General features: G+C 34.4%; 1 protein-coding gene across 1 annotated transcript; it reads left to right on the forward strand.

Annotated features, from left to right (window-relative positions):
• Nucleotides 1-1,477: 1,477 nt before the first annotated feature.
• Nucleotides 1,478-26,181, forward strand: LOC121726219 (hemicentin-1-like). Its single transcript, XM_042113456.1, has 23 exons — nucleotides 1,478-1,771; nucleotides 2,314-2,546; nucleotides 6,626-6,754; nucleotides 7,852-7,935; nucleotides 8,135-8,290; nucleotides 10,996-11,167; nucleotides 11,646-11,836; nucleotides 11,935-12,013; nucleotides 12,089-12,385; nucleotides 12,758-12,932; nucleotides 13,879-13,976; nucleotides 15,221-15,389; nucleotides 16,242-16,336; nucleotides 16,472-16,622; nucleotides 17,486-17,616; nucleotides 18,132-18,269; nucleotides 21,789-21,926; nucleotides 22,182-22,303; nucleotides 22,377-22,610; nucleotides 23,060-23,210; nucleotides 23,807-24,525; nucleotides 24,653-24,829; nucleotides 25,885-26,181. The coding sequence occupies exons 1-23, from the start codon at nucleotides 1,543-1,545 to the stop codon at nucleotides 26,137-26,139; spliced, it is 4,323 nt and encodes a 1,440-aa protein (XP_041969390.1). The 5' UTR covers nucleotides 1,478-1,542; the 3' UTR covers nucleotides 26,140-26,181.

The raw sequence follows: 26,181 nt of genomic DNA on the forward strand, positions 1-26,181 counted from the left end.
GAAACACGTGTGTGACGAAGTGAGTGTAAAGAGAGAAGGACGATGTTTGATTTTTTGGGTTAGTCGCCCTCTTAACATAGTATAATAACAAAGATGGATAGTTTTCCCCTTTATGTATTTTGAAAGCGTAAAAACGGGAACCTATTTAAGCGAACGTCTTCATCATAATAGCTCCAATCTTTAATTCAGTTCAATGAGTGGAAAATCTAAGAAGGTTTATACAAGCTTTCATCCCCTATTTTATCCCCTCAGGAGTGGAATTTGTCAAAATTCTTTCTTATGGGATGCCTATGTCATAGTAGCTTTTTGCATGCAAAGTCTCAATGCGATCGGTTAAAAATTGACAAAGTTTCATACAAACTTTCACCTCATATTTTATCCCCTTAGGGGTAAAATTGATCAAAATCCTTTCTTAGCGGATGCTCTACCTTCATGCCAAATTTCAGCCCGATCCGTCCAGTGGTTTGGGCTGTGCGTTGATAGATCTATGTCAGTCAGTCAGTCAGTCACCTTTGAGTTATATTTAAAATGAAGTGCTTATGGATAACTATAAGCCACTTCTAGTGTACTATACAGCAGTGGGCGGCCTTTAACCGGACTAATAATATAACACTGTAAAGGAAATTATTGATAACATTGTGGACAATCATTGCAACCGCAGTGAGATATAACCCAAACTCATTACAAAAGGGCATAAGTGATCATCCACTGATGTTCAAATAAGACTTTTTATGGTACATATAAATAAAAGTCAATTTGCAAATTACAATAATATTATATTTCATGTCAAAGTTAATGAAACGAGATTGGCAACTCTGTAAGTTATAATAGGCCGTTTATGCGATTTTTTAAACAGAACTATTTCATGTTAGATACACAAATGTGAAGTTGTAGCTTACGACATTACATTCAAAAGCTCACATTTTAGCTAACTGTTTGACAGCCACCTCGATTCGTCTCAAGGCATTATTTCAGAAATATTTTTTTTTGTTGGATATGAAAATATTAAGTACCCCCGATTTGTATATAATATACAGGTACTATAACAGGTTTAACCGTTTGTCAGAATGTCTATCGGATTTAAAGATCCACTAAATATATTTTTAATAGCATTTTTTTTTCTTTGCCAGGAATAGCCCATTGTAATGAAAATAAACTGGCGCTAATAATCTGATGTTAGTATTGAAATGACTACTAGTAAATTATTGTTTAATAATAATTATAAACCATGTTATCAAAAAGTTTTCCTGCAGAAATACAAGGATGGTCGATGACGAATACCGAACTGCTATGTATATATAATATTATAATATAATCTATACAGTAGGTGTACGTAAAACATTAAGCGTCCTGTAACAACAGCGATAACACTCAATTCTCGCTATTTCAAATGTTATTTTGATATAAATAATGACAACAATCATAGCAATTTGTGAAGTTACAAAAGAATATCAATTTTATGATAACTAAACATTTGGTGAAGTGTTAGTCAACAAATATATTTTTTGATAAAAATAATACCTATACTTAATAGATTTGGATATGGCCGGATATGTACATGTTGTGATTCTAATAATTTTTAATGTTCTATTTGTGAATGTGATTGGAGAAGACGATATCAGATATGTTGCTTTTGTCATAGATGAAACGTCCTCTATGGCAGACGATATTGACGGAGTGAAATCACAGACACACCAAGTGTTTGATGCAATACTTAAAAGTGATGTAACAAAATTTGATAAGTTTGCTTTAGTGACGTTCAATGATCCTAGTAAGTACCTACCTGAGTCATATATCTCTAAATCTCTGGATCTTACCGCCGTACCTACTCAGAGACATTTAATTACGATTAACCTTGAATTTAATGAAGAGTCTGACAGATAATGTATGGCGCTTATCTCAAAATTTTGAATTATTTACAATTAAGTAAATAATGTTCCACTCTGAGTGCGGCAGTTTGTCTCTCATTTTCAGAATTAATACCTATCATATTTTATTTATATGTATTATTACGTAGGCTAGATTTTTCCCGCAATTTCGTTGCGCTGACTTTTGTTTATCGCGCAGGAACCGCACATGTTTAAATCAAAACTATAATATTATTATGATTAATAATTATACCCTTTCTCAACTCAACGTATTTTTGCAACTAATTTTACACAAACGGTTAGCGTTATGAACTAATAGACTGACTTTCAGATGGAAATGACCACTTTCGCATTTTCAATATTAAAACAATAATATTATATTATTTGTTCGTCTATCGTAACATGGAATGCTATTAACATGAATTTTTAATTTTTTACCATTGAGGCCCAGGCGAAGTCAGAATTATTACCGACGATCCAAACGCATTCAAAAGATCTTTGGACAGTATCAATGTTGATGGAGGAGGCGATTGTCCGGAATTGGCTATGCATGGTATCCTTAACGCCTTGAACGCTTGCCCGAGCAATTCAGTTATATACGTGTTCACTGACGCCGCTGCAAAAGATTATTATAAATTTGAAGAAATCAAAAGTCTCAGTCTAAAGAAATCCATTCAGGTAAGTTTGTCAAAAAAGATAAAATATATATTTTTATGTCTTGTTGCCTTGTGAGGCTCAATATTCTTCGAAATTTGAGGTAACCAGACCGCATTTGCCAGATTGCAATTTGGAATACAAATTAATTTGATTCGATAATGACCATTGACCAACTTGATGGAAACGCTTCTGCACAGTTTGGTCGCCTTTTCAGATTAAAATAATCTATGCCAAACGATTACGATTAGAAATATTTTTTTTTCTCTTCTAATCTGCAATCAGTATTTAACTATAAGCAGGTGAGATGTACTGCGCATGGCAGGTAGAGTGCTTCTACCACAGCTGTAGATATCATTACTCATGGTTTACTATATAGTTCTTTCATTTAAAAGATGTCCTTCCTTTTCAGGCGCCTGTTATAATTACGACTGATGAGGCCAGAAGCTAAAGTATTTGGGTGGACCTCCAACCTTTTTTTTGTATTTTTCTGTGGACCTTAGTATCTCTTCTTTTATGGTGGGTATGCCTAGATTTTTATGAACCTCCGTGTTTGTGATGAGCCACGGGGATTTTGAAATCGTTTTTAGTATGATGTTCTGAGTTCTTTGTAGGATTGAGATGTTGGAGTTACTCGCACACCCCCATAGTTGAATTCCGTACATCCATACAGGTTTCAGGATTGTTTTATATATCAGTGTTTTGTTTTCCAGTGAGAGTCTACTGCTTCTGCGTAAAGCCCAGTTTAGTTGTTTATATTTAATTCTTAACTCCTCTCTCTTGCTGGTGATGTGTTTATTCAAGGTGAGGCGTCTGTCCAAGTGTAATCACAGATATTTTACACTATTTCTGTGAGGTAGTATGCAGTTTTCTAGGGAGACAGGCGGACAATCTTCCCTTCGCAAAGTTACGTGCGCAGATTTTATGGTGCTAGCTTTTATTCTCCGTTTTTGAAGCCATTTAGTGATGAAGTTTAAACCAAGTTGCAGCTGCTCAGATGCGGTCACTGGGTTTGTGTTGGTCACTAGAAAAGCTGTGTCGTCAGCGTAGGTGGCGGTCTCTACCTCTTCTAATGTTGGAAGGTCTGATGTGTATAAATTATACAGCATTGGCCCCAGCACTGAGCTCTGAGGCACACCTGCCAGTATTTCATAGAAATCAGAGGTGGAATCAGCTTCTCTCACTTGAATATACCGGTCTGTTAAATAAGGTTTTAGTAGCAGAAAGTAGCTATGTGGAAGATACTGTTTTATTTTGTAGAGCAAGCCTTTGTGTCAGACCTTGTCGAATGCCTGTTGAATGTCTAGGAATGCTGAGGAAACATATTCCTTGTTTTCTAACGCCTTTCTAATTAGTTGAGCAACCCGGTGAACCTGCTCAATAGTGGGGTGTTTCTGTCTAAACCCAAATTGATGGTTAGGGATTGTGTTATTGCTTTTCAAAAAGTGCAAAATTTGTTTAGACAGCAGTTTTTCAAATATCTTCGTGAGTATAGGAAGAAGGCTGATCGGTCTGTATGACACTTCGTTCGCAGATTTTCCGGCCTTGTGAATCATTAGTATCTGCGAAATTTTTCAGCAGTAGGGGAAGTATTAAACTCTTAATATTTCACTAGCTATTTGACCGAGCTTTGCACATTGTCCGAATTCTGATCAGAAACAGTTAAATTTCGCCGGACCGCCACCCCGCACACTATCCGAAATATCCTTCCGGTGAGTTCGAACTCACTCGGCTCAGTACAAAATGTAAGAGACAGCGCGGACGTTCAACTGTTTCTGATCAGAAATTTCGGACAATGTGCGGCCGGGCTTAAAGATATAAGATTAAAAAAAGAGATGTCAGGAATACAACGGCCTTTTTCGGTATTTCCCGCAGGACTTCCATTGTAATGAGTTCATAGCCGGGTGCCTTTTTGGCTTCTAGCCCCTTAAAGGTACTCCACACCTCACGTACTGTTGTCGGTTTAGGAGGTTTCGACATCTGAACGGGTTGTGCGAAATAAGAATCTATGTCGTCATCAGTTTCTACATTCGTTTCATTTGGGTGGAAAACATTCTTCAGATGGTTGGCAAAAAGGTCTACTTTTTCTTGTGAAGAACGGGCCCAGCTATTTGGCGTTAGAAGTGGGGGCTTAGTTATCCGAGGTCTATTATACGCCTTTGTGAATTTCCATAAGGAGAAGTCAGTCTTTGCAGTAGCTGTTAGTGATTCGAGTTGATCTTCGAGAGTCCTATCCTGCCAGTCCCTTAAAATTTTTCTTAGATGTGAGGCTTGTTTGTTAAATACAGATTTATCTACGGCAAGTCTACTAAGCTGCCAAACACGTCTTAGCCTCCGTCTTTCTTGGATTGCTTTTTTTATTTCATGAGAAAAGTCATTACTCCTTTTTTTGTGATCTAGAAGTGGAGTGTTCTTCCAACATGCTTCTTGTATTAATTGCGTTATGTATTTAGTAGCACTGTCTATATGGTCCTCAGTTTTCAATGGGACATTAAGGTTTATATTTTCTTCTATATAGTTTCTGAAACCATCCCAGTCCGTTCTCTTGTTATATAGTTTTTCTGGTACCTGATATTCGATAATCTTATCGCTAAGGGTCAGTATAATAGGAGTATGATCCAAAGAGCTACCGTGACAAGATTCACATTTTATTTAGTGTCCACCAATACCCTTCACAACAAAAAAGTCCAGTAGGTCGGGGATCTTGGACGTGTCAGTTGGCCAGTAAGTGGGTTCACATGTAGAGACTGCTGTTAGTTTATTACTATCAATACAGAGTTTTAGTTGTCTTCCTCTTGTGGTAGATAGTCTTGATCCCCAGTGTGTATTTTTGGCGTTCCAGTCACCCCCTGTAGAACATTATTTATTAATTAGATCATTAGCAAAAGTCAAAAGTAACGTAAAAGATAAATTATAAATATGCAGTGTGCTAGTGGTAACACCGTTATCCTTGAAACCTTAAAATGAGCCCGTCAAAATGAACAACTTTTTCTATGAGATTTTTTGAGTTCCTAGGAACTCAAAAAAATCCATCTTCATACCCATACAAATTGCTGATCCGGGCAATTTGTATGGGTATGAAGACGGCATTTTTCTTGAGTTCCTAGGAACTCAAAAAATCTCATAGAAAAAGTTGTTTATTTTGACGGGCTCATTTGATGGTTTCAAGGATAACGGTGTTTACTCTAACACACTATATTGTCATTCAAATGAAATTTTAGTTTTCTATGGTTTTCTAAAACGAAAAACGAAATGAGGATTTGTAAGCATATAACTTTTCTACGGCCATAAAAAGTCAATGATTATTCTTAAAAACAAAAAATCCGAAAAGTATTGACACATAGATTAGCAGCTAATGATTGGTCTCCTCACGCGGAGACCAATCATTAATCTAAGCCATCTCTCTTCAATTGTTATAATACAGGCATAATGTCCCCAAAATTCCTGATATTAATATTTTAAATATAATATTTCATAATGATTTGTTCATGTGTGTATTTCATAAATATTCGTATGATACTTTTTTTAATTATCTTACTTGTTATAGTGTAGGGTGTAGGCTTTCAAAATAAAATCTGGACCTGAGCAATGTATGAAATAAATTACTATAGAAAAAAATCTATATAAGTACCTATTTTTTTCACTTTTGTATGGGCAAGGGCTCGAGCGTTACGAGTTTCCCCATACAAAAGTGAAAAATATTTTTGGTCTTTCAGCGCTGTTACTTTCACAGTGAACTCTCTACAAGGAACACGTACACACCCTAAAGTATTATCACTTATTTTTGTTACACCCTGTATATGCCAACATTATTTCTTGTGTGGTGGTGGTGCTTGCAGGTTCTTGCATGCGAGTGTACGCATAGGCATGGTGTACGCATGCCTATGCGTACACTCACTCATTCACTTAAAGGTTGAGTTTGTTTTGCGGAATATTGCAAAAAATAATAACAAACTAAATTTTAAGCTACGGATTTCCGCAAAGTAACGCCTGATTGATGATTCTATTAACTATTTCAAGAGAGAAGGACAGTGTTTAATTTTCAGAGTTAGACGCCCTCTTTAATTAAAAAATTAAAACTTTTATATTTTGATTTATTTCAGGTTACGTTCCTATTGACTGGGATCTGTGATGCAAAAGGTTTAACAAACGAGAACTTTCTGGTGTACCACAAGATAGCAGAGGCGACATCTGGCCAAGTATTTCTTTTGAGCAAGTCGAATATCAGTAAGGTATTTAAAGTTTAATATCTTTATTTTGTAACTAGCTGTTGCCCGCGACTTCGGTTGCGTGGACTTCAGTTTATAGCGCCCGATGTCAACAAAATTGGTGTCAAAAGCTTAAATAAAACCCTGGTACCCCTTAAATCAAAACAGCTGTGCAGTGTTCACATAATGTTTCATTTTTTTAAATTAAACTTTAAAATATTTTATGCCAAATTTTAAAGCTTATTTAGCCCCCCAATTACACTCGAACTTTACCTATAAACTATTTAAACTATTTATCATTGATAGCTTAAAGACTACGTCTTAAAGAGATCAATGATACGACTACGTTGTTAAATTAAGACTACGTAGATAAAGTACTGAGTTATTAAATAACGTAAAAAATTTATAACAATCGAAAAAATCGAAACTCGAATGTAAGATGATACCACGTCTTATAGAAAGACCTTTGAGCAAGACTTACAATTTCAAGTTGGCCAACTAAATCACATAGTATACCAATGCCTCCGTGGTCTAGTGGTATAGAGCGCGACTCTTGACTCGGAGATCGTGGGTTCGATTCCCGAGTTGGAAACACGTTATTTCCAAGTTTGGTTAGGCCAATGCAGGCTGATCACCTGATTGTCTGTCAAGTAAGATGATCCATGCGTTGGATGGGCATGTAAAATGTTGGTCCTGGGCCTGATCTCTTGCCGGTCGTGTCGGTTTTCCATCCCACTGGGTTATAAGAGTAAAGGAATAGAGAGTGCTCTTGTGTACTGCGCACACACTTGGGCACTATAATATTACTCCACCACCGTCACCGAAACTGGTATGGGAGCTATTATACCCACGATTATACCAATAGCTATGGCGAATTATGACAGCTCGCACATTAGATCCATGATCCAACTAAATTGTACAACTAAATAATTGGACACCAATCGTATAAATTATCATTGTTCAATAATTAAATTGTGAAACTACTAAAATACAGAAAACCTCTACAATTTAAGTAGTAGGTACTTATGTCAACTAATATAATATATTCTGTGCTCATGTTAAAAATTTAAATCCTCAGTCTGGGCATTTTTATTTATTTATTTATTTTTTTTATTTAACAGGCGATAGAATTCATTACCCAATCCATTGCAAGTGAAAGACATTTGATAGGTCAGACAACAAGCAAATGTCCCCTTGATGTTAATGTAAGTAAAAAATTTATAAACTAATTTTTTAAGTTTTACTAATAATCTTCAAAATTATATATAAGAAAAAGAAATATTCTTATCAAGAAGCAATATTATTATTGTTAGTATATTATAACAAAAGAAAACAATTTTTTGTAGATGTATGATGCATTAAATAGATTGAATAAAATATTCATTACTATTTTTCATTTTTCAGTTTAAAGTGGACGACAAAACAGGCAATATTTTGATTTCAGCCTCAAAATTTTTGGAAATTGTGCCGAAAATAGACGATAAAATGACTTTAAAAGTTTTTGATGCAGATAACAATGAAGTCGAAAGCTACAGTATGTTAGATCTACAATTTATGAATGGAAGTATTTAACGATTAAAATAAATTCTTAGAAGTTGAAACCATTTCAATAACTATTTTTATAATTACGCTCTACCCATCATTAATAAGATTTTTTCTTAATATTTTGTACAGCTGTTTCCCTTTAGCCGCCAAGGTCGGAATAATCCGACAAATATTTTCGCGCCCATTTCGCCAAGGTCGGATATTTACGACCAGTACCACTACTCTTTTTGTTTGATAGCACTGTATTATATTAAAATAATGTTTATACTTGGTAAATAGTTAACGAAGTAATCATTTACAATTGATTACACTTTAGGTTCTTAATTAGAAGACCTAGAAATTACTTATGTCTAAAGTTAAATAAATTACCGAAAATATTCTTAGAAAAGTGTATTGATGGCCAACGCCCGAGTCGGAAAAATGAAAGATAGAAATATATATATATATATATATATATATATATATATATATATATATATATATATATATATATATATATATATATATATATATATATATATATATATATATATATATATATATATATATATATATATATATATATATATATATATATATATTATTTTCATTTGTAATTTTTTTTGTTAAATTTTGACAGCAACTGCTCATCAATCTCTAGAATCTAGATTATAGCATTCGTAGCATTCGTGGGTTATTTCTAAAGTCTGCTGGTTCCAAGTAGTTCAGAAAGTTCATAATTCATAATTTTTCGTGAAGCAAAAATTCTTTCAACCATCTTTTTCGCCTTTTATTTACACTTTGATCTTAGCCAAAAGGCCGAGAAGCGATTTATTTTGATTTTCATTGAGCCAACAGCTAAGCCTATGAGAAGACCAATCTTTTGTTGCTTTGACAGAACTGGAGTCTGGAGACATTAAGAAGACGTCTGGCCAAAATCGCCGCGTGGTCACAACTGATTTAGTTACTAAATTAGGTCAAGTGCAATAAGAAGCTTCTAATTAGTAATTAGTCTTCTATTTAGGATCCTAGCTACACCTTCTAAATTTAGTGAAATGGAATAAGCGCTTTACCTGAGTTTCTATGAGAAAAAAATAATAATGCAACGTTGACAGATTTTGCATTTCAAGTTAGTTATCATATATTTTATTTGGCAGAACAAACGTGACGATTGAAAAGGTTTCGTGGCTGTTTCACTGTGACCACAACACGCTGTGAGCTATTTTTTCGCTCACTGAGCGATTTCGGTCTTTGAGCGTAACATAATATTATGCATTATAAGTTTATGATTCAAGCTGTTTTTATCTAATGTTTTTGCCAGCGTTGTATATTTACTAACAACATTATGGATTCAAATATTAGATATCAGTTTATACTTTAAATAAATAATAAATTAAGAAATAAATTATCGACATCGAAAAAGATAAGTATTGCACGCACATCACTATTTGTTGTAGATATAAAGGGCATTGGGTAACTTTGTATGGACCTGTGGCGTCATTTTTTTTTCCAGCGGCCAGGGATAAAACCATAACTATTTTGTAGCACTACATTAGAGAAACATATATCAGTAATAAAAATTGTTCTGAGTAATATCGGAGCTGAGCTACGATTATTTTAGTATATTTATTTTTGCATCTTATGATCACAAAATCAATAGTAAGTAATTAACGTTACTTTATGGAGTTATCCTTAACAAACAGGCGTAGAAACGGTATATTAATCCGTTAAATATATATTTCTCACTAACTATTGCCCACGACTTCGTCCGCGTCAAATATGAATAATTTCTCATACATATTTTCACACTGGATTTAACTCTCGTGCGACTAAAATATAGCCAGACTTGAGACTATATTTTATTCGACAGTGGTTTTCAAAGGGCCGGATGCAATATTAGGCAATTATAATTATTGTTCTTGTGTATTAATGTGTTGTGGGTAAAATGACTCTAGGGTGTTGTTCCCATAATATAATGTTGATTATTTCCACTATTTAGCGAATTTTGCAGTATGCAAAGTAGTATGATGCCCGACGCCACCAGCTTTCGGCAGAATTTTCAGTCCAGCTTTTAATCTACTCCCCGACTCATTAAAGAAGTACAGCTGCAGAAATGATTTATAGAATACTAGCTGTCCCGGTGAACTTCGTGTCACTTTAACCCTTCCTGGACTTCTACGAATATTTTTAGACTAAAATCAGCCCAATCCGTTCAGCCGTTTCCGTGTTTTATCGCGACTAACACATTTGAAAATCCATTTTTATTTTGTATATAATTATGTTACGCTCAAAGACAAATTTAAAGAAAGAAATTTTTTTTGTGTTGGATAGGCCATTTATCGAGGAAGGCTTTAAGCTAATAAATGACGCCGTTTTATTGTATATTCCAGAATATTCATGTTATGATTGAATTTACGTTTAGTTGAAATTACAAACTTAAAATGCCGAATATCTCGGCTCCGATATAGTTTAGCTATATGTCCTCCGTAATAAAGTTTACTCCCCTTGATATGTTCTTTCATAATATACCGGTTTGGTGAGTGGCCGCAAGATTTGGAAATGACGCCAATATTATCCAAACCCCTTTTTCGATTTATGGTGCTGGCGCTAGAGGCACGACAATTGATTTTAAGCTCGGCGGTTAAGGGGTTACGACCACAAATCATTATAATATTTTTTAATAGAAATTATTTAGAAAATAGATAAAGGATAATATTATAAAATATTGTTTGCCTTTACAGGTATTACATATCCGTAATCCAAAACCTGGATATTACAAAGCGAAATTGGATTGCCATGACCGTCTACGTACACGATTGACCGTTACCGGTTCAACGTCTATATCATTTATGCATGGATTTTCAAAAGATGAGCCTAGCTCAATGAAAGAAACAACTGCATTGCCTGTTCCTGGTAGGGGCTTTATTGTATTTGAGTATTTATACGTGGGAGAGCCATGCTTCGGCACGAATGGGCCGGCTCGACCGGAGAAATACCACGTTCTCACAGAAAACCAGCGTGAAACAGCGCTTGCGCTGTGTTTCGCCGAGTGAGTGAGTTTACCGGAGGCCCAATTCCCTTCCCTATCATCCCCAATTCCCTTCCCTTCCCATCCCTACCCTCCCCTATTACCCTATTCGCTCTTAAAAGGCCGGCAACGCACGCAGGTGCGTAAAAAATAATATTCAAATAAAAAGCCTTTTTTTACTATATTATTTTTTATTACTATATTAATGTTATTTTTTACTACTGAGATATTTAGAAGTCCTGTATGTACTCAATACTCCTATTTTAGTACTTTATGACTAAAATAGGAGTATTGTATAGGTAAAATCATATAAGTACGTAAAGTCTGTATAAGTAATAAAAGAAACATATAAATTATTTTCAGGTGAGGAATCGTTTCTCTCTATTATTCTTGACAATCCCACTAAAGATGTAAGATTAAATACAGTTGAGCTCATCGATGTTGATAGCAATGTAATCGGGAAACCGATAACTTTAAAACTTGTTAACGCTAAACAACAGTTGTATACAACAACCGCAAAAATTGTTCTCCCAGATAAAATGTTCAAGATAAAGGTAAGTATCATTTTTGGTTGTTGACTGAATCAGAGTAACTCGAATTCCTATAAGCATAATTTTGCATCAATAATATAAAATTTTTATATTATTTGCAGGTAAACGGATACAATATGATTACTGGAGTAGGAATAAGTCGTGTCGGAGTGACGTTTATTGAACCTCAAAAAGTTTTTGGTAATACATATATATATATATATTTTATTATCCAATTTCGTATTGATAGAATTAACAGTTTTATTTATTATTTAGGAAAAATTGAAAATAAATCGCCTACAGTGAAGATAATTGGTGACACTGAAATCATCACAGAATCAAACAAGCCAGTCACTATAAAATGTGATGTTCAAGCCTACCCCAAACCTGAAATAATTTGGGTTAGTGATGATGGAGAAGAATTTCATCCTGAAATAATTACTGTGGATGTGACGGGCCAATTTAAAAGTATTTTGCAAGTAGGAGAAAGTAATAAAAATGCAATGTACTATTGTAGAGCTAAAAATTCGATGGGGGGAGATGAAGCTCATGCTAAAATTACACGAATTGAAGGCAAGTAATGATAATTATATTACTATTAATATCACCCAAGGGTAATTAAAATTATTTTAAATCAGTAAATTGTGTAAAACACAATCCCTTTCCGCTGTCCGTAGTCTGTCCTTGTTTAAGGAAGATCTTTAAAACTCCAAAACGGATTTTGATTCAGTTTTTTAATAGATTATTCAGTACAATATTAATGTTATTATTATAACGTACATCATACATGGTAAAAGAAAATGTCCCGTCAGGTGGTTTTGCTTTAATTTATACTGTGAACTATTTTGAACTTGCATGAATTACCAGTTAAAAATCTTAAATCACAAATAAATTGTAATCACGTCATCATTTAAAATAAGTGTTTCAAAATTTGTAACTTTTTAGAGCCACCGTCTATAAAATATGCAGGAAACGAAGTGCAGCGTCTTGAAAAGGCTATGGTAGAAATACCTTGTTCAATAATCAAAGGAAATCCTACACCGCATGTTGAATGGTTGAAAAATAGTAATGTAATTAATGACGGTAGTAAATATCAGATTCTTGAAGATCACACGCTGAGGTAAGATAATTAGATTTTGAAATTATAGTGTATGTTATATTTTACGACAATTGCAACAAAAAAAAAAATATCTATCCAATATAAAGCAAAAGTTGGATTAAAGGGCGCTACTAGCACAAACATTAAACGGCCCGACCTAATTCCTAAAGAAAAAAAAAATCCAATATGTTGTACACGTCATATTATTATGATTACTGAAACGTTGCAATAATTATCATTAACGTCGAACAAAACTCTCTGTCTATTAGAGACAGTAAACAAAAAGTTTTGTTCGCACCCGTAACATTCAGGTTCCCTAAAACATTATTTTATGACTATCAAGCTAATTTTTCATGAGTAGCTTCAATTTGAAAAGACGAACAACATTTTGCTTAGCGAAAATTGTCGAAAGTGATAGCTAACTTTATTATTTCGATTTGATGGTCCATAAATATAGCTTGTTCTTTTTTTGGGACAATTACCATGTTACTTTTAATTAATTTTATAAATGTTAACCTATTAATATACAAAAAATCAGCTGGTTAGGGTTCTATAATCAACAAGCCCTCGTTCACTAAAACGGTACCCTAACCAGCTGATTTTTTGTAAATTGATATAGGTTAATAGTTATATAATTTAAGAGTAACATTGTCCTACAAATAAAATAATCCATATTTTAGGATCATCAAATCGAAATATTAAATTTTTCGCAGAGGAAATTGTTGCTCGTCTTATCAAAATGAAGCTACTCACGAAAAAATAGCTTGACAGCTGTAGCCTGTAATAAAAAAAAATGTTCTAAGGAACCCGAACAATAATTATTATGTATTATGTAGTGTTGGTGCTACTAACAGTGCAATGTTTTCACGCCAGAGGCTAGCGTGAAAATTATTGCAGTACCTTAAAAGAGTAAATAGAGACTAATAATAGTAATTATTACCTAAATAATTTTACAAACATTATACAGATTTCAAGCTGATCAATCGGACAATGACGCGTATTTCACCTGTGTAGCGAAAAATCGTATAGGCAGCTCCAAAAGAAATTTTCACGTTACGGTATATAGTAAGTTTTTAATGATATTATATACTATATTATCTGGATGATAATCTAAGTGTCGTTTGTTAATAATACTACCATTTAGTCGGTATTACAAGTGTTAAACTTGTAATACCGACTATAATATTATGCATAAACACGTCTAATAAATTAATTTAAAATTTATACATACTTAATTAAATTATTTGACCCGAAAAGATTTGAAGTAAGGCACATTTAAAATCAGTTTTAAAATATATGTCCCGACAGCGACACCAGTGTCCAAACCTTTGATGTAATGATGTACTTATGGCATATTTTATCGACAAATTGGCTGTCAATATTTCTCTAATATTTGTTTTTTTTGGGCACTCATATTAATCTGACCAATATTTCATCAGCAAATCGTTGTGACTTCTAAACTCTATGACTAAGAGCATTCTCTAAGGTTTACTTTATCTTTTTAAAGTAAAAAAAAAACAGTTTAATGCACACGATTTTTTTTCCAAAAAGCCATTAAAAAAATACACAAACTTTTTTCGTAAATTTTGCTTATTTTTAAGTTTAATTCCACTAAAATAACATAATGTCTGTGTAAGCGTAGTCCACAACTTAAGCTATCAAATGAGACCTTTTTTATGTTCATAGGGTGTTTTCAGATTATGACTAGCTATTTGACCGAGCTTTGCTCGGTATTCGATAAAACACGAGTTAAATGACATTTTCTATAAATTAATCCTAGGTAGATAGATTTATCGCCCCCGAAACCCCTATATACTAAATTTCAAGAAAATCGTTGGAGCCGATTCCGAGATTCCAATTATTATATACAAGAATTGCTCGTTTAAAGATATAAGATATTGAATGTACTGTAACTTCTTGGTGAAAATTCATGTTAATATGAGCGCTCGAAAGAACTAAAATTGCTGCTATTTTACAACCGTGATAGAGAAAATAAAAATTTGGAGCCAATTTGTCGATGAAAATATGCCATACATCGTGATATTAAAGGATCGGACACTGGTGTCAGGATATGTTGTATATTATGAATAAAATTATTTGTTCCAAGCCTCCTAATATCCGAATTCCATGCAGATGCTTGCACTTTGCAACAATAATTGTTGATAGGTCAAATAATAATAATATTTAAAAAAAGTCATTTACAAGTAGTACTTAATACTATAATAATATTATCATCTTGAGTAGGATTCAAGAGTTCAAGAGAATTTAGTTTCTGATAATATTAATTAAAAATTGATATTTAATTTTAGCTAAACCAGAAATTAAAGATTTAGAAAAAGGCAACATTATAAATATTACTGTAAATGAAGCCATAGACTTACAATGTATTGCTAAGGGTAACCCGTTACCGGAGATCCAATGGTTGAATACAACAAATAAGATAATAACCTTCGATTATCGAAACCGGGATCATACAAGGTAATTAAATATTTTATTTATTTTTACTAGATGACGCCCGCAACTCCGTTGCGCCAAAATTCGATTATCGCGCAGGAACCGTACATTGAAAAAAAAAATGTCCTTTCCAGGGACTCAAAGTATATCTATACCAAATTCCCGCAAAATAGGTTCAGCGGTTTTGATGTGCAGAGGTATCAGAGATCTGGTTTAATCTGCGATTATATTGAATGACTAGCGCATTCATTGAATGACACCATTCAATTGATTGACTAAAGGACAATCGTCAAGACGTTGACGGTGTCGTTTAACGTGTTGACTAAAAGTGTATAGTGAAGTCGTTAAATGGCATAATATATTTTTTAAGTAGCCGTTGACGAGATAGTAATAGGTAAATCCACGCTGTCATAATATTATTTTACTACAAATTTATAGCACTTTAAAATAAATTTAATGGACAAAATATTAACACAGTTCTATCAGCTGTGCGAGCTGTTTGACGCCATATTTGTTTTAGTTACTACTAGCGCCGCAGTGGGAAAAAAATAAAAACTTTCATGTCCGCTATCTTCAAAGGGCTATGTTACAAATCGCTAACTAGTTAAACGTTAAGCAACGATCGTTCAATCGACATATCAGCTGAGTCATTCAATTGAATGGTGTCATTAAATCGAATCGCAGATTGAACCAGATGACTGCGACATTAGACATACAAATGGTATGGATGAATTAAATTGATATGCTGCCTATATTCCCCATTTATTTAGTTATTGCATCAAACAGGCAAACTGATAGTATGACATTAAATTTTTCACGTCCACAACTACTTATAGCTTTTGAATATTTTATATAATATTTTTTTATTTTTCACAGGTCCAAAGCCACCATAAATGATGGTGGTAATTACACCTGTGTGGCAACTAACGCTTGGGGTATAGACAAAAAAACCTTTCAAGTCAAAGTACACGGTAGGCTAAAAAGATATTCCAAAAATTTATATGAATTTAAATATAATAGTATTCTAAATAAAGTTGCACGTCACTATAATGATAATATTATGTAGGTATGTTATGTTAGTGTTTCTATCGTACTGCACATTTCAGTTCCCGTTAGAGTTATCATGCCAGAGAGCACAACGATTACAGTTCCGGTAGGAAGTTCCCTGAATTTACCTTGTTCAGCCAGTGGGTACCCGGAGCCAACTGCAAAAATAATCTACTTTTCTAAGGACTACAAATCACCAAAGGTTTTAAAGTAAGCGTTCTTTACTTTTGTATGCAATGCTCTATTTTTAGGGTTCCGCAGTCAACAAGACACCCGTTTCGGTTTGTCCGTCTGTCTGTCTATCCGTCCGTCCGTCTGTCTGTTCGCAGTTTTGCTCAGAGACTATAGGCCCTACAAAGCCGTAATTCGGCATGAATATATTTGGCATATATTAATAATGCCGACATTTAATTTATATGAAATTATGGTACCTCCCCTTAGACCCCTACACATTAAACGGGGATGGTTTTTTTTCGCGTCCTCCTCCGTGTGGGGAGTCGTTGGATAGGTTTTTTTTTAAATAATACGAGTTTCCAAAAAACATTTTCCGATTTAGGGATCCATTTCTAAAATATGAAGTTTTAAAGTCGAAAAAATCGTTAGAGTCCAGTGTCCCCCCCCCCCCCCCCCTTCTACCAGCTATACGGTTGCTTCTGGAAATGTGAAAAAATGCACGGGTGTAGGAAATATGCTGAATTTAAAAGGAAAACTATAATGGCTAAGAAAACTTCATAAGTTATTGTGTAATAGTCGATTAACTAAAAAAAATATATATTCGGAGAAGTATAAAGGAACTTTTCGTTCAAATTCCTTTGACTGAGATGATGTTGTTAGTAGTATAAACACGAAGTTATAGATGTACATTCATTGACCAAATAAAAATTATCAAAAACTAGCGGTACTACGGAACCCTATATTGTGCGTGACCCGACACTCACTTGGCCGGTTTTGTAAGTATAAAATTGCAAACTGATTTAGAATGTAAAAAAAGTTGTCACCAAAAATGCACAAAGCGTTATTACATTTTTTATGTTTACGTTACATTAGGTTTACAATGTTATTGATGTTTACAGAGAAGGTAAATCAGGAGAAAAGGTAATATTAGAAGCATATTACGCTGAGCAGAAAAATAGCGGATACTATGTGTGCTCCGCTAGTAATGGTTATAGTTCGAGCAATTTTACATACACTGTCAATATTGAAGGTAATGAAGTTGCATTATACTTAACAATGAGATTACGAATGAAACAGATACCATTCTGTAGTGTCACTAATGAATTCTAGGAAGTAAACGTATTTAAAGTTATAAAGGAGTATTTAAAGTTTTGCACTCAGTAAGATGAGCTTCTTACAAAGCGTCCTTCAAAGGTGTTACGTAATGTTAATTTAAGAAATATAAAAACAACGCCAAATTCAAAATTCTTATACTTAATCAGAATGCCTAACATTAAATCTCCTGGAAGTTACTTAGATGAAATCGATAAACTCCGTGTGGGCTAATGATGATGAACTTTTGCTAAGAACACTTTATTACACTGGTTTTTCAGGTCGCCTAGATGTTTGCTTTTAAGTTCAGATTTTATAACAGTTATTCTAATGCGACAGCCGACGGCATTCCTAATTTTCTATATCACAAATGACCCTACAAAATATTATGTAAACTAGACTTGTGTAAAAGTTTGGTAGGTATGATAATATAATAAGATGTATATATTTCAGCACCACCCTTTATAATCGACAAATGGATGAACTATATTTGTGCTGTTGAGGGTGATCTTCTAGTAAGGATACCATGCAAAGTTCAAGGCAATCCCAAACCAATCGTAACTTGGAAATTAGGCGATCACCCCCTTACAAGTAAGTTACTTTATATCAGGACTCCCATAGTTTATATTGCGCTGGTTCACCAACCAGCATCATTGAGTGCCCCTGGCCACTTAGGGAATATTTTTGTTTTATTTTATATTTTATTTATTATTTAACTAGCTGTTGCCCGCGACTTCGTCCGCGTGGACTTCAGTTTATAGCGCGCGATGTCAACAAAATTGGTGTCAAAAGCTTTTATAAAAAAACCCTGGTACCCATTAAATCAATACAGCTGTGCAGTGTGCAAACAATAAGTACTTCATTTTTGTATGTTAAACTTTATATATTATGCCAAATTTTAAAGCTTATTTAGCCCCCCAATTACACAACTTTACCCATAAACTATTTATCATTGATAGGTTTAGCCCCAATTTCACCAACGTCTGTTAGTGTTAACAGCTTGTTAAAATATCCTGTCTTCTCTTTCATTCATATGAAAAACGAAACAGCTAACGTGATACTAATTCGAGCATTAACTTTAACAGTCGTTGGTGAAATTTGGTATTAAGGTTACGTCACTGCCTGCACAGATAAAGTACTGAGTTATTTAATACCGTAGAATAGATATAACAATCGAAAAAAATCGAGAATTAAATGTAAGATGATACCACCTCTTATAGAAAGACTTTTGAGCAAGCGTCAGCGCGATGTAGAAGACGAACGGCGCCATCTATTATGAATTTTTTGAACAAATTTACGACCCTTACAACCCTTTTTTCCAGTAAAAAAGTAGCCTATGTCCTTTCTCAGGCTTTAGACTATCAGTATACAAAATTTCATTACAATCGGTTCGGTAGTTTTGGCGTTTGGCGTGAAAGCGAGACTGACAGACAGACAGACAGACAGAGATACTTTCGCATTCATAATATTAGTACAGATTATGTGCACACTGCACAGCTGTTTTTGGGTATTTTGATTAATTAAGAGGATTCCACACCGCCCTTTTTCCATACAAACGTTGTCCCCTGTTTCCTCCCTGGATAATGCTAGTAGAGTTATATTTTTTTTCCTGAATATCTACGGCCACTAATACAATGTCCCTATGTTTCATTTTTTTTTCATAATTTAATTATTAAATAAGATATGAACGTTCAAAAACCCAAAAAAATGGCCAGATTTTCCACTGTGTTCAAACGTCCAGAAAACAGATTTGGCTAGATCATACAAAAAAAGCAAAACATAGGAACACTGCTCAAGCCTTTTTTTAATCTTTAATGAAAAAAGTACTTAAATCGGTTAAGTTTTGGAGAAGGAATCAGGGGACAACGAATCGTTGATTTTCTGGATTTTCTGCAGTTGTCTCTATCGCGTTCTGCGGTATAGGCTTGAGGTAAGGGAGACAGCTATAGATATTACACGTACTTTTTTTTCATTTCTCTAGCCGCTGTTGTATCCTCTTAAGGGCCGCGCTACACCGGAATGGCAGCGGCGAGGCGAGCACTTTCAGCGCTGCCATTCCGGTGTAGCGCGCTGCGCGGCCCTAAGAGGGGTACCACTTACCAGGGTTTTAAAAAGTTTTTAAATTTGACACAAATTTTGTTGACACCGCGCGCTATAAACTAAAGTCCACGCGGACGAAGTCGCGGGCAACAGCTAGTTATGAATAAAAACAATAATATATAATAAAGTAGGTATGATTAGTTCTGTTATAATAATGAAGTAAAAAAATAAAGCGCCATCTGTTTTCATATATTAGAATTAAAATGTTGATTGCATTGATATATTTTCTGGATGGAATATAGGCCAACACAACACACTCGAACTCCTTAGAAATGCAGTAGGAGTTCTATAAGATAAGATAGATTGATTATTATTATAGCAAGTGATAACATTATTAAACATAATATTCTAACGTATTAAAAACTATAAACAAAAACATAACAACTAATAAGTATGATTAGTTCTATGTTACAACGAAGTAAAAAAAAAAAGCGCCATCTGTTGAATCATATTAGAACTAAAATGTTCATTGCATCGCGTCGATATATTTCTGGATTTTTTATAATATTATACATAAAATATATTTAAGATTTTTGAAATATTATTTTAATACACATCCAAGACCCAGGAACATTGAAAACTTTTTGTTCCGCCTGCGGGACTCGAACCCAGGACCCCCGGGATGAGCGCTGGCCACGCGCAATGCGAAGTACTTTTCATCGATATTTTCATGGAAATAAGATATTTTCCCACATCAAAATGTAGCCTATGTCCTTTCTCAGACTCTAGAATAACTGTGTACAAAATTTCATTGCAATCTATTCAGTAGTTTTGGCGTGAAAGCGAGACAGACAGGCAGACAGACAGACAGATAGACAGAGATACTTTCGCAGTATATTTCGCAGTATTTATAAGTCGCGGGCAACAGCTAGTTATGAATAAAAACAATAACATATAATAAAGTAGGTATGATTAGTTCTGTTATAATAATGAAGTAAAAAATAAAGCGCCATCTGTTTTCATATATTAGAATTAAAATGTTGATTGCATTGATATATTTTCTGGATGGAATATAGGCCAACACAACACACTCGAACTCCTTAGAAATGCAGTAGGAGTTCTATAAGATAAGATAGATTGATTATTATTATAGCAAGTGATAATATTATTAAACATAATATTCTAACGTATTAAAAACTATAAACAAAAACATAATAACTAATAAGTATGATTAGTTCTATGTTACAACGAAGTAAAAAAAGCGCCATCTGTTGAATCGTATTAGAACTAAAATGTTCATTGCATCGCGTCGATATATTTCTGGATTTTTTATAATATTATACATAAAATATATTTAAGATTTTTGAAATATTATTTTAATACACATCCAAGACCCAGGAACATTGAAAACTTTTTGTTCCGCCTGCGGGACTCGAACCCAGGACCCCCGGGATGAGCGCTGGCCACGCGCAATGCGAAGTAATTTTCATCGATATTTTCATGGAAATAAGATATTTTCCCACATCAAAATGTAGCCTATGTCCTTTCTCAGACTCTAGAATAACTGTGTACAAAATTTCATTGCAATCGGTTCAGTAGTTTTGGCGTGAAAGCGAGACAGACAGACAGACAGACAGACAGACAGACAGACAGACAGAGATACTTTCGCATTTATAATATTAGTATAGATTCTTCTTTGCCATCTTTGCAGGCATCTTTGCCCATATCATAAATACCTTACAAACTAACATACATTTTATATATTTATGATAAAACTAACACTAAACACGTACGGTCTTACTACAAAAGATTTAAGCACCTGTTGAACAGTTGATTAGAAAAATTTTTAGTACAAATTAATGGTCTCAAAACAACTGTTCAATTATAGATGTTTAAATCTTTTGTGGTAGTTAATGTCTGCGATGTGGTGCACGTCGCATTCGGAAGTAGTCCTCGGAATCTCCTGTAGATGACTCCAATCGGTGACGATGTTAACAACGTTTATTTCCTATCTTCGACTGAGTCCTGAGGCATTGATGATTCAAAATGAAAATAAAAATTTGTTAACAGACAAGGTCGCTCATCAAATCCTCGACGATGGGACACTCGTTCTGCTAAAACCCTATACAAGTTTAAGTGGGGATTACATTTGTGAGGCAAAAAGTCCTACGGGAAATGACAACAAGATCGTGACCGTTTATATACGAGGTAATTGTATTATATTTCTAAAACATATTTTATTTTTACCAAGATTAAGCAGAAAATTCATAGGATGGACATCGGAAGGTCGTCATTGTTTCTAATTTTATTTATTTGAGCATGTTTTATAATATCATAGACCTTCAGTGACTCCAAAAGTAAAAAAGTGAATTGTGGAGAAGCAATGGACAAAATATTATATTACATAATATTTTGAGTGTAAATATGAATGAGGTTGTTAAATGTAAAAAAAATATATTTTAGCATATCCCGAAGGACCGGGCGAGGAAGAATTAATACCAAAGACTTGGGTAGTAGAGAAAACACCAAGCTTAATACCGTGCAATATTCCTCACAGTGATAAAGACCTTGTGCGTTGGTTTAAGGTAAATTTCTTAGTAAACTTCTGATGAACTTTTAGAAAATTAGTGAAAAATCTAATCATCCGAATTTTATTAGGACGAGAAAGAAATCCAAATTGGAGAGCTCAATATAGATAAACCTTCCATGCGAGATAATGGCCTGTACACATGTCGAGTCAGTAACACAACCACCTCGATATCATATCACACCAAAGTGGTAGTTGGGTTTAGGCCAAGATTCATAAACGCTGATCCCACTGAACCAATAGAATATATCAGAGGATCGGATACACTACTGGATTGTAGTGCTCAAGCAGAACCACTCCCGAAGGTAACGTGTTTTAAATTATTAATTAATAATAATAATAATAATAATTTGAATAGGTTATTGTGGCTTACTTATTTTTCATAACCGATTCATAGTTGTGAATGAGGCAATAGTGCCTCATTAATAGTGTGTCTGTGTGTATGTGTGTGTGTGTGTGTGTGTGTGTGTGTGTGTGTATATATGTGTGTGTGTGTGTGTGTGTGTGTGCGTGTCCTTTCCTTTTTTTAATTTGTTTAAAAAAGGTCGGAAGGAAAGGCTGGTGTAGACGAGATGAATATTGTGGTTGTGATGCATGTGTAGGTTTGATGCATGTATTCCATAATAGTGTTGTGTCTACTTTTAAAGACTGTTTAAGTAAGAGATTAATTATTATTAGTCATATTGAGGTTCATATTTCATGTTTAAGTCAATCATTTAATTTGTTTTTTCGAGCTTATATTATTTGCATTTAGGTAAAGTGGACCCTTAATGACTATAAAATTGTTGTTCCGTCAATGGCTTATAAAATAACTAATATGAAAACAGAAGATATCGGTGTCTACAAATGCACGGTTTTCAACAGTTTTGGGGAAATCACTCGAAAATATCGGATAAAATCGGGAGGTAAGATTCTTGGGTCATTAAAAAATAAAAACCTATAGGTACCCGACCAAAAAGTAAAGTTCCCTTTTTGCGTAATAAAAATTTGAGACTTTCAAAACAAATCAGTTAATATTGATCCAAAACTTTGTAGATCTATTTAGTATTGGTATTGTTTTTAAGGTAGAACTATTTATAATACCTACTACCTACCCTAAATACAAGAGGTTGCGATTTGACAAAGACTCCTAAATCCCATTCTTGATTATATCAATGTATTTCTAGATTATTTTCTTGTTTTAGCCTTTTCTGACATCATTTTTAAGTAGTTGTGTCATAGCTTTAAAAACTTACATATTATTTACTTTGTTATTAGTTCTTTTTTTACTTTTTATACAATATTTTTTCATTTCCTAATCGGACATAATACTATTCGTTTTCCCTGAGGCTTCGCCAAACATACAGTTGCCGTTTTAAGGCTCGTTTGATGAAATCACATAATCAAAAGATAATGTGATTTCATCAAAAAACAAACAAGAAATAATTGTTTGGTAGGTAATTTTGTTTAAATTGTAATAAAATGTAATATCGTAATAATGTTCTCTATATTTCCTTTTTAGAGTGCCAGCTCAGTATTTCCCACGACTCGATTGCTTTCCAACCCTTAATTCTAACAGAAACGGAAAGGTGGCCAGTACTAGAGATACAAAAAGGATCCATGATTGTACCGCACGAAAAGCCATTAATGCTTTATTGTCCAGAAAGCTCTTTCAATTACCCTGGGCTAGAGACAGTAGAAAAAGTAAAAGCCGTTTGCATAAGCGATTCAACATTTGCCATCAGGGGTGAAGAGATTAAATTCTCCGACCTGAAGTGTCAGACGGAAATAACGGTTTACGCAGTACCTCAAAAGGTTGGCGATAAACATGTACAATGTCTGCCAAATAGAAAGAAATGGTATAGCCAACTTTATACAATCGGATACAAATATGAGGGTAGAATCAAAGGATTATACGACATCTGTTTTGATACTGAAGATAGTGTGCCGGTGTTTTCAAGATATAGTTTTGTGGCGTCCGTCTCGAATGAAGGTTTAAAAGAGGAACTACCATTTGTAAATAGTGGTGTTGACCTGCCGCATGATTTTTCACAGCTGTATGACCCTTCACGACAAATTCGTATATTTTCACATTTGCTGGGAAAGGAATTTGAGAGCAACTCCTGCCATTTTCGGAAAAAGCAACTGGTGATTTCTCAGGACATCTTACCCGGACTATTACAGACTGCGACATTCCACTACCTTAATATGATGCCGCATTGGAGTCTCTGTTATCAACAGGTAAAATAAAAAAATGTGTTGATTCAGCTTTGAAGGTTCACAATTTTACTTCTGAATGATAGAAAAGCTGGTAATTGTTAGAGATACGACAAATCACTAGGTAACTAATTTGTTGTATTTGTTTTAGAACTGGGAAGAGGTGGAAAGTAAAGTAAGAAAATTTGCGTCATCTTTGAAATTTTCCGTATACATTTGGACAGGAACATATGGTAGGATGAGGTTCCCAGGTCAAACTATTGACTCAGATGTCCATCTCAGTGATGATTCCGATAACAAGCAATACGTGCCGCTGTATTTATGGAAGGTAAATGTTTCAAAATATATATAATACAGTATCGTTATAATTGCTTACTAGATGTTCCCCGTAACTTTGTTGCATTGGAAACTAGTTCACTTATCGTGCGAATCACACACAAACAGTAAAATTTTCCGAGACAGAAACTCGACGCAACATCTAAATTTAAATCAATAGCTATGTCCACACTATGCGCTTTTGTCTCAATTTTCGTCTACTTTTTTTTATTCAACTTTCGTTTCGTGATTTCAATAATTGAATGCGTTATCGAACGCAACGCCAACATCGTCATGTTTTTTTTTTTTTTTTTTTTTTTTTTAATGAAATAAGGGGGCAAACGAGCAAACGGGTCACCTGATGGAAAGCAACTTCCGTCGCCCATGGACACTCGCAGCGTCAGAAGAGCTGCAGGTGCGTTGCCGGCCTTTTAAGAGGGAATAGAGTAATAGGGGAGGGTAGGGATGGGAAGGGAATAGGGGAGGGTAGGGAAGGGAATAGGGTAGGGGATTGGGCCTCCGGTAAACTTACTCACTCGGCGAAATACAGCGTAAGCGCTGTTTCACGCCGGTTTTCTGTGAGAACGTGGTATTTCTCCGGTCGAGCCGGCCCATTCGTGCCGAAGCATGGCTCTCCCACGTATAAATTTTGTTCAGTTGCAGTGTCTGTCAGCTTTGTAACATGTGCGACGATAACGTTTTACTGTGTGCGGCTTATTTTTTTTATGTGCGGCTTATTTGGTCATAAGAAATTCCAGAAAAAATAGAACTAAGCGAAAGTTTTGGATACGGTCAGAGCGCATGCGTCGCGGGCATGCCTCACGTACGCTGTTGACTGCGCTATGACACATGCCCTTGATAAATGCAGTTTAACCCTTAAAGGCTACAATAATTAATCTCTTCACTATTATGACAACGATTAGAAAAACACCCGGTTTTTAGAATTATAAAAACTCGGGTGTAAAAAACACCGTTGTAGTCTAATGGTTGAGAAGAGGCAAGAGATGTTTAGCTTATATTATACACTTTCACAGACGGATTAGTATTTATAGGAGTTTTGTTTTTCAGGTGATACAAACTTATACTGACGGCATGGTTGCGATAATTCAAATCAACCTTCCCAATTTATCTGACACAGAAGCTACAAAATATGTAAAGTGTCCAGATATATGTCACGAAATCAGCTGGTTACGAAGCGAGGAATGGCATAATGTAAAGAGAGGATATATTTTCTGTTGTAATATCGACGAATTTGAGGGCAAATTTCATTTCAAGGGAATGTTTCAAGGCCAGCGTAATGTATTAGGGACATCACCATGGTGATGTAATTTAATTGTTTCAGTAAAGTATTTTATTATTTATTTT

This window comes from Aricia agestis, chromosome 4 (genome assembly GCF_905147365.1).
Source record: "Aricia agestis chromosome 4, ilAriAges1.1, whole genome shotgun sequence".
Taxonomy (NCBI): Eukaryota; Metazoa; Arthropoda; class Insecta; order Lepidoptera; family Lycaenidae; genus Aricia; species Aricia agestis.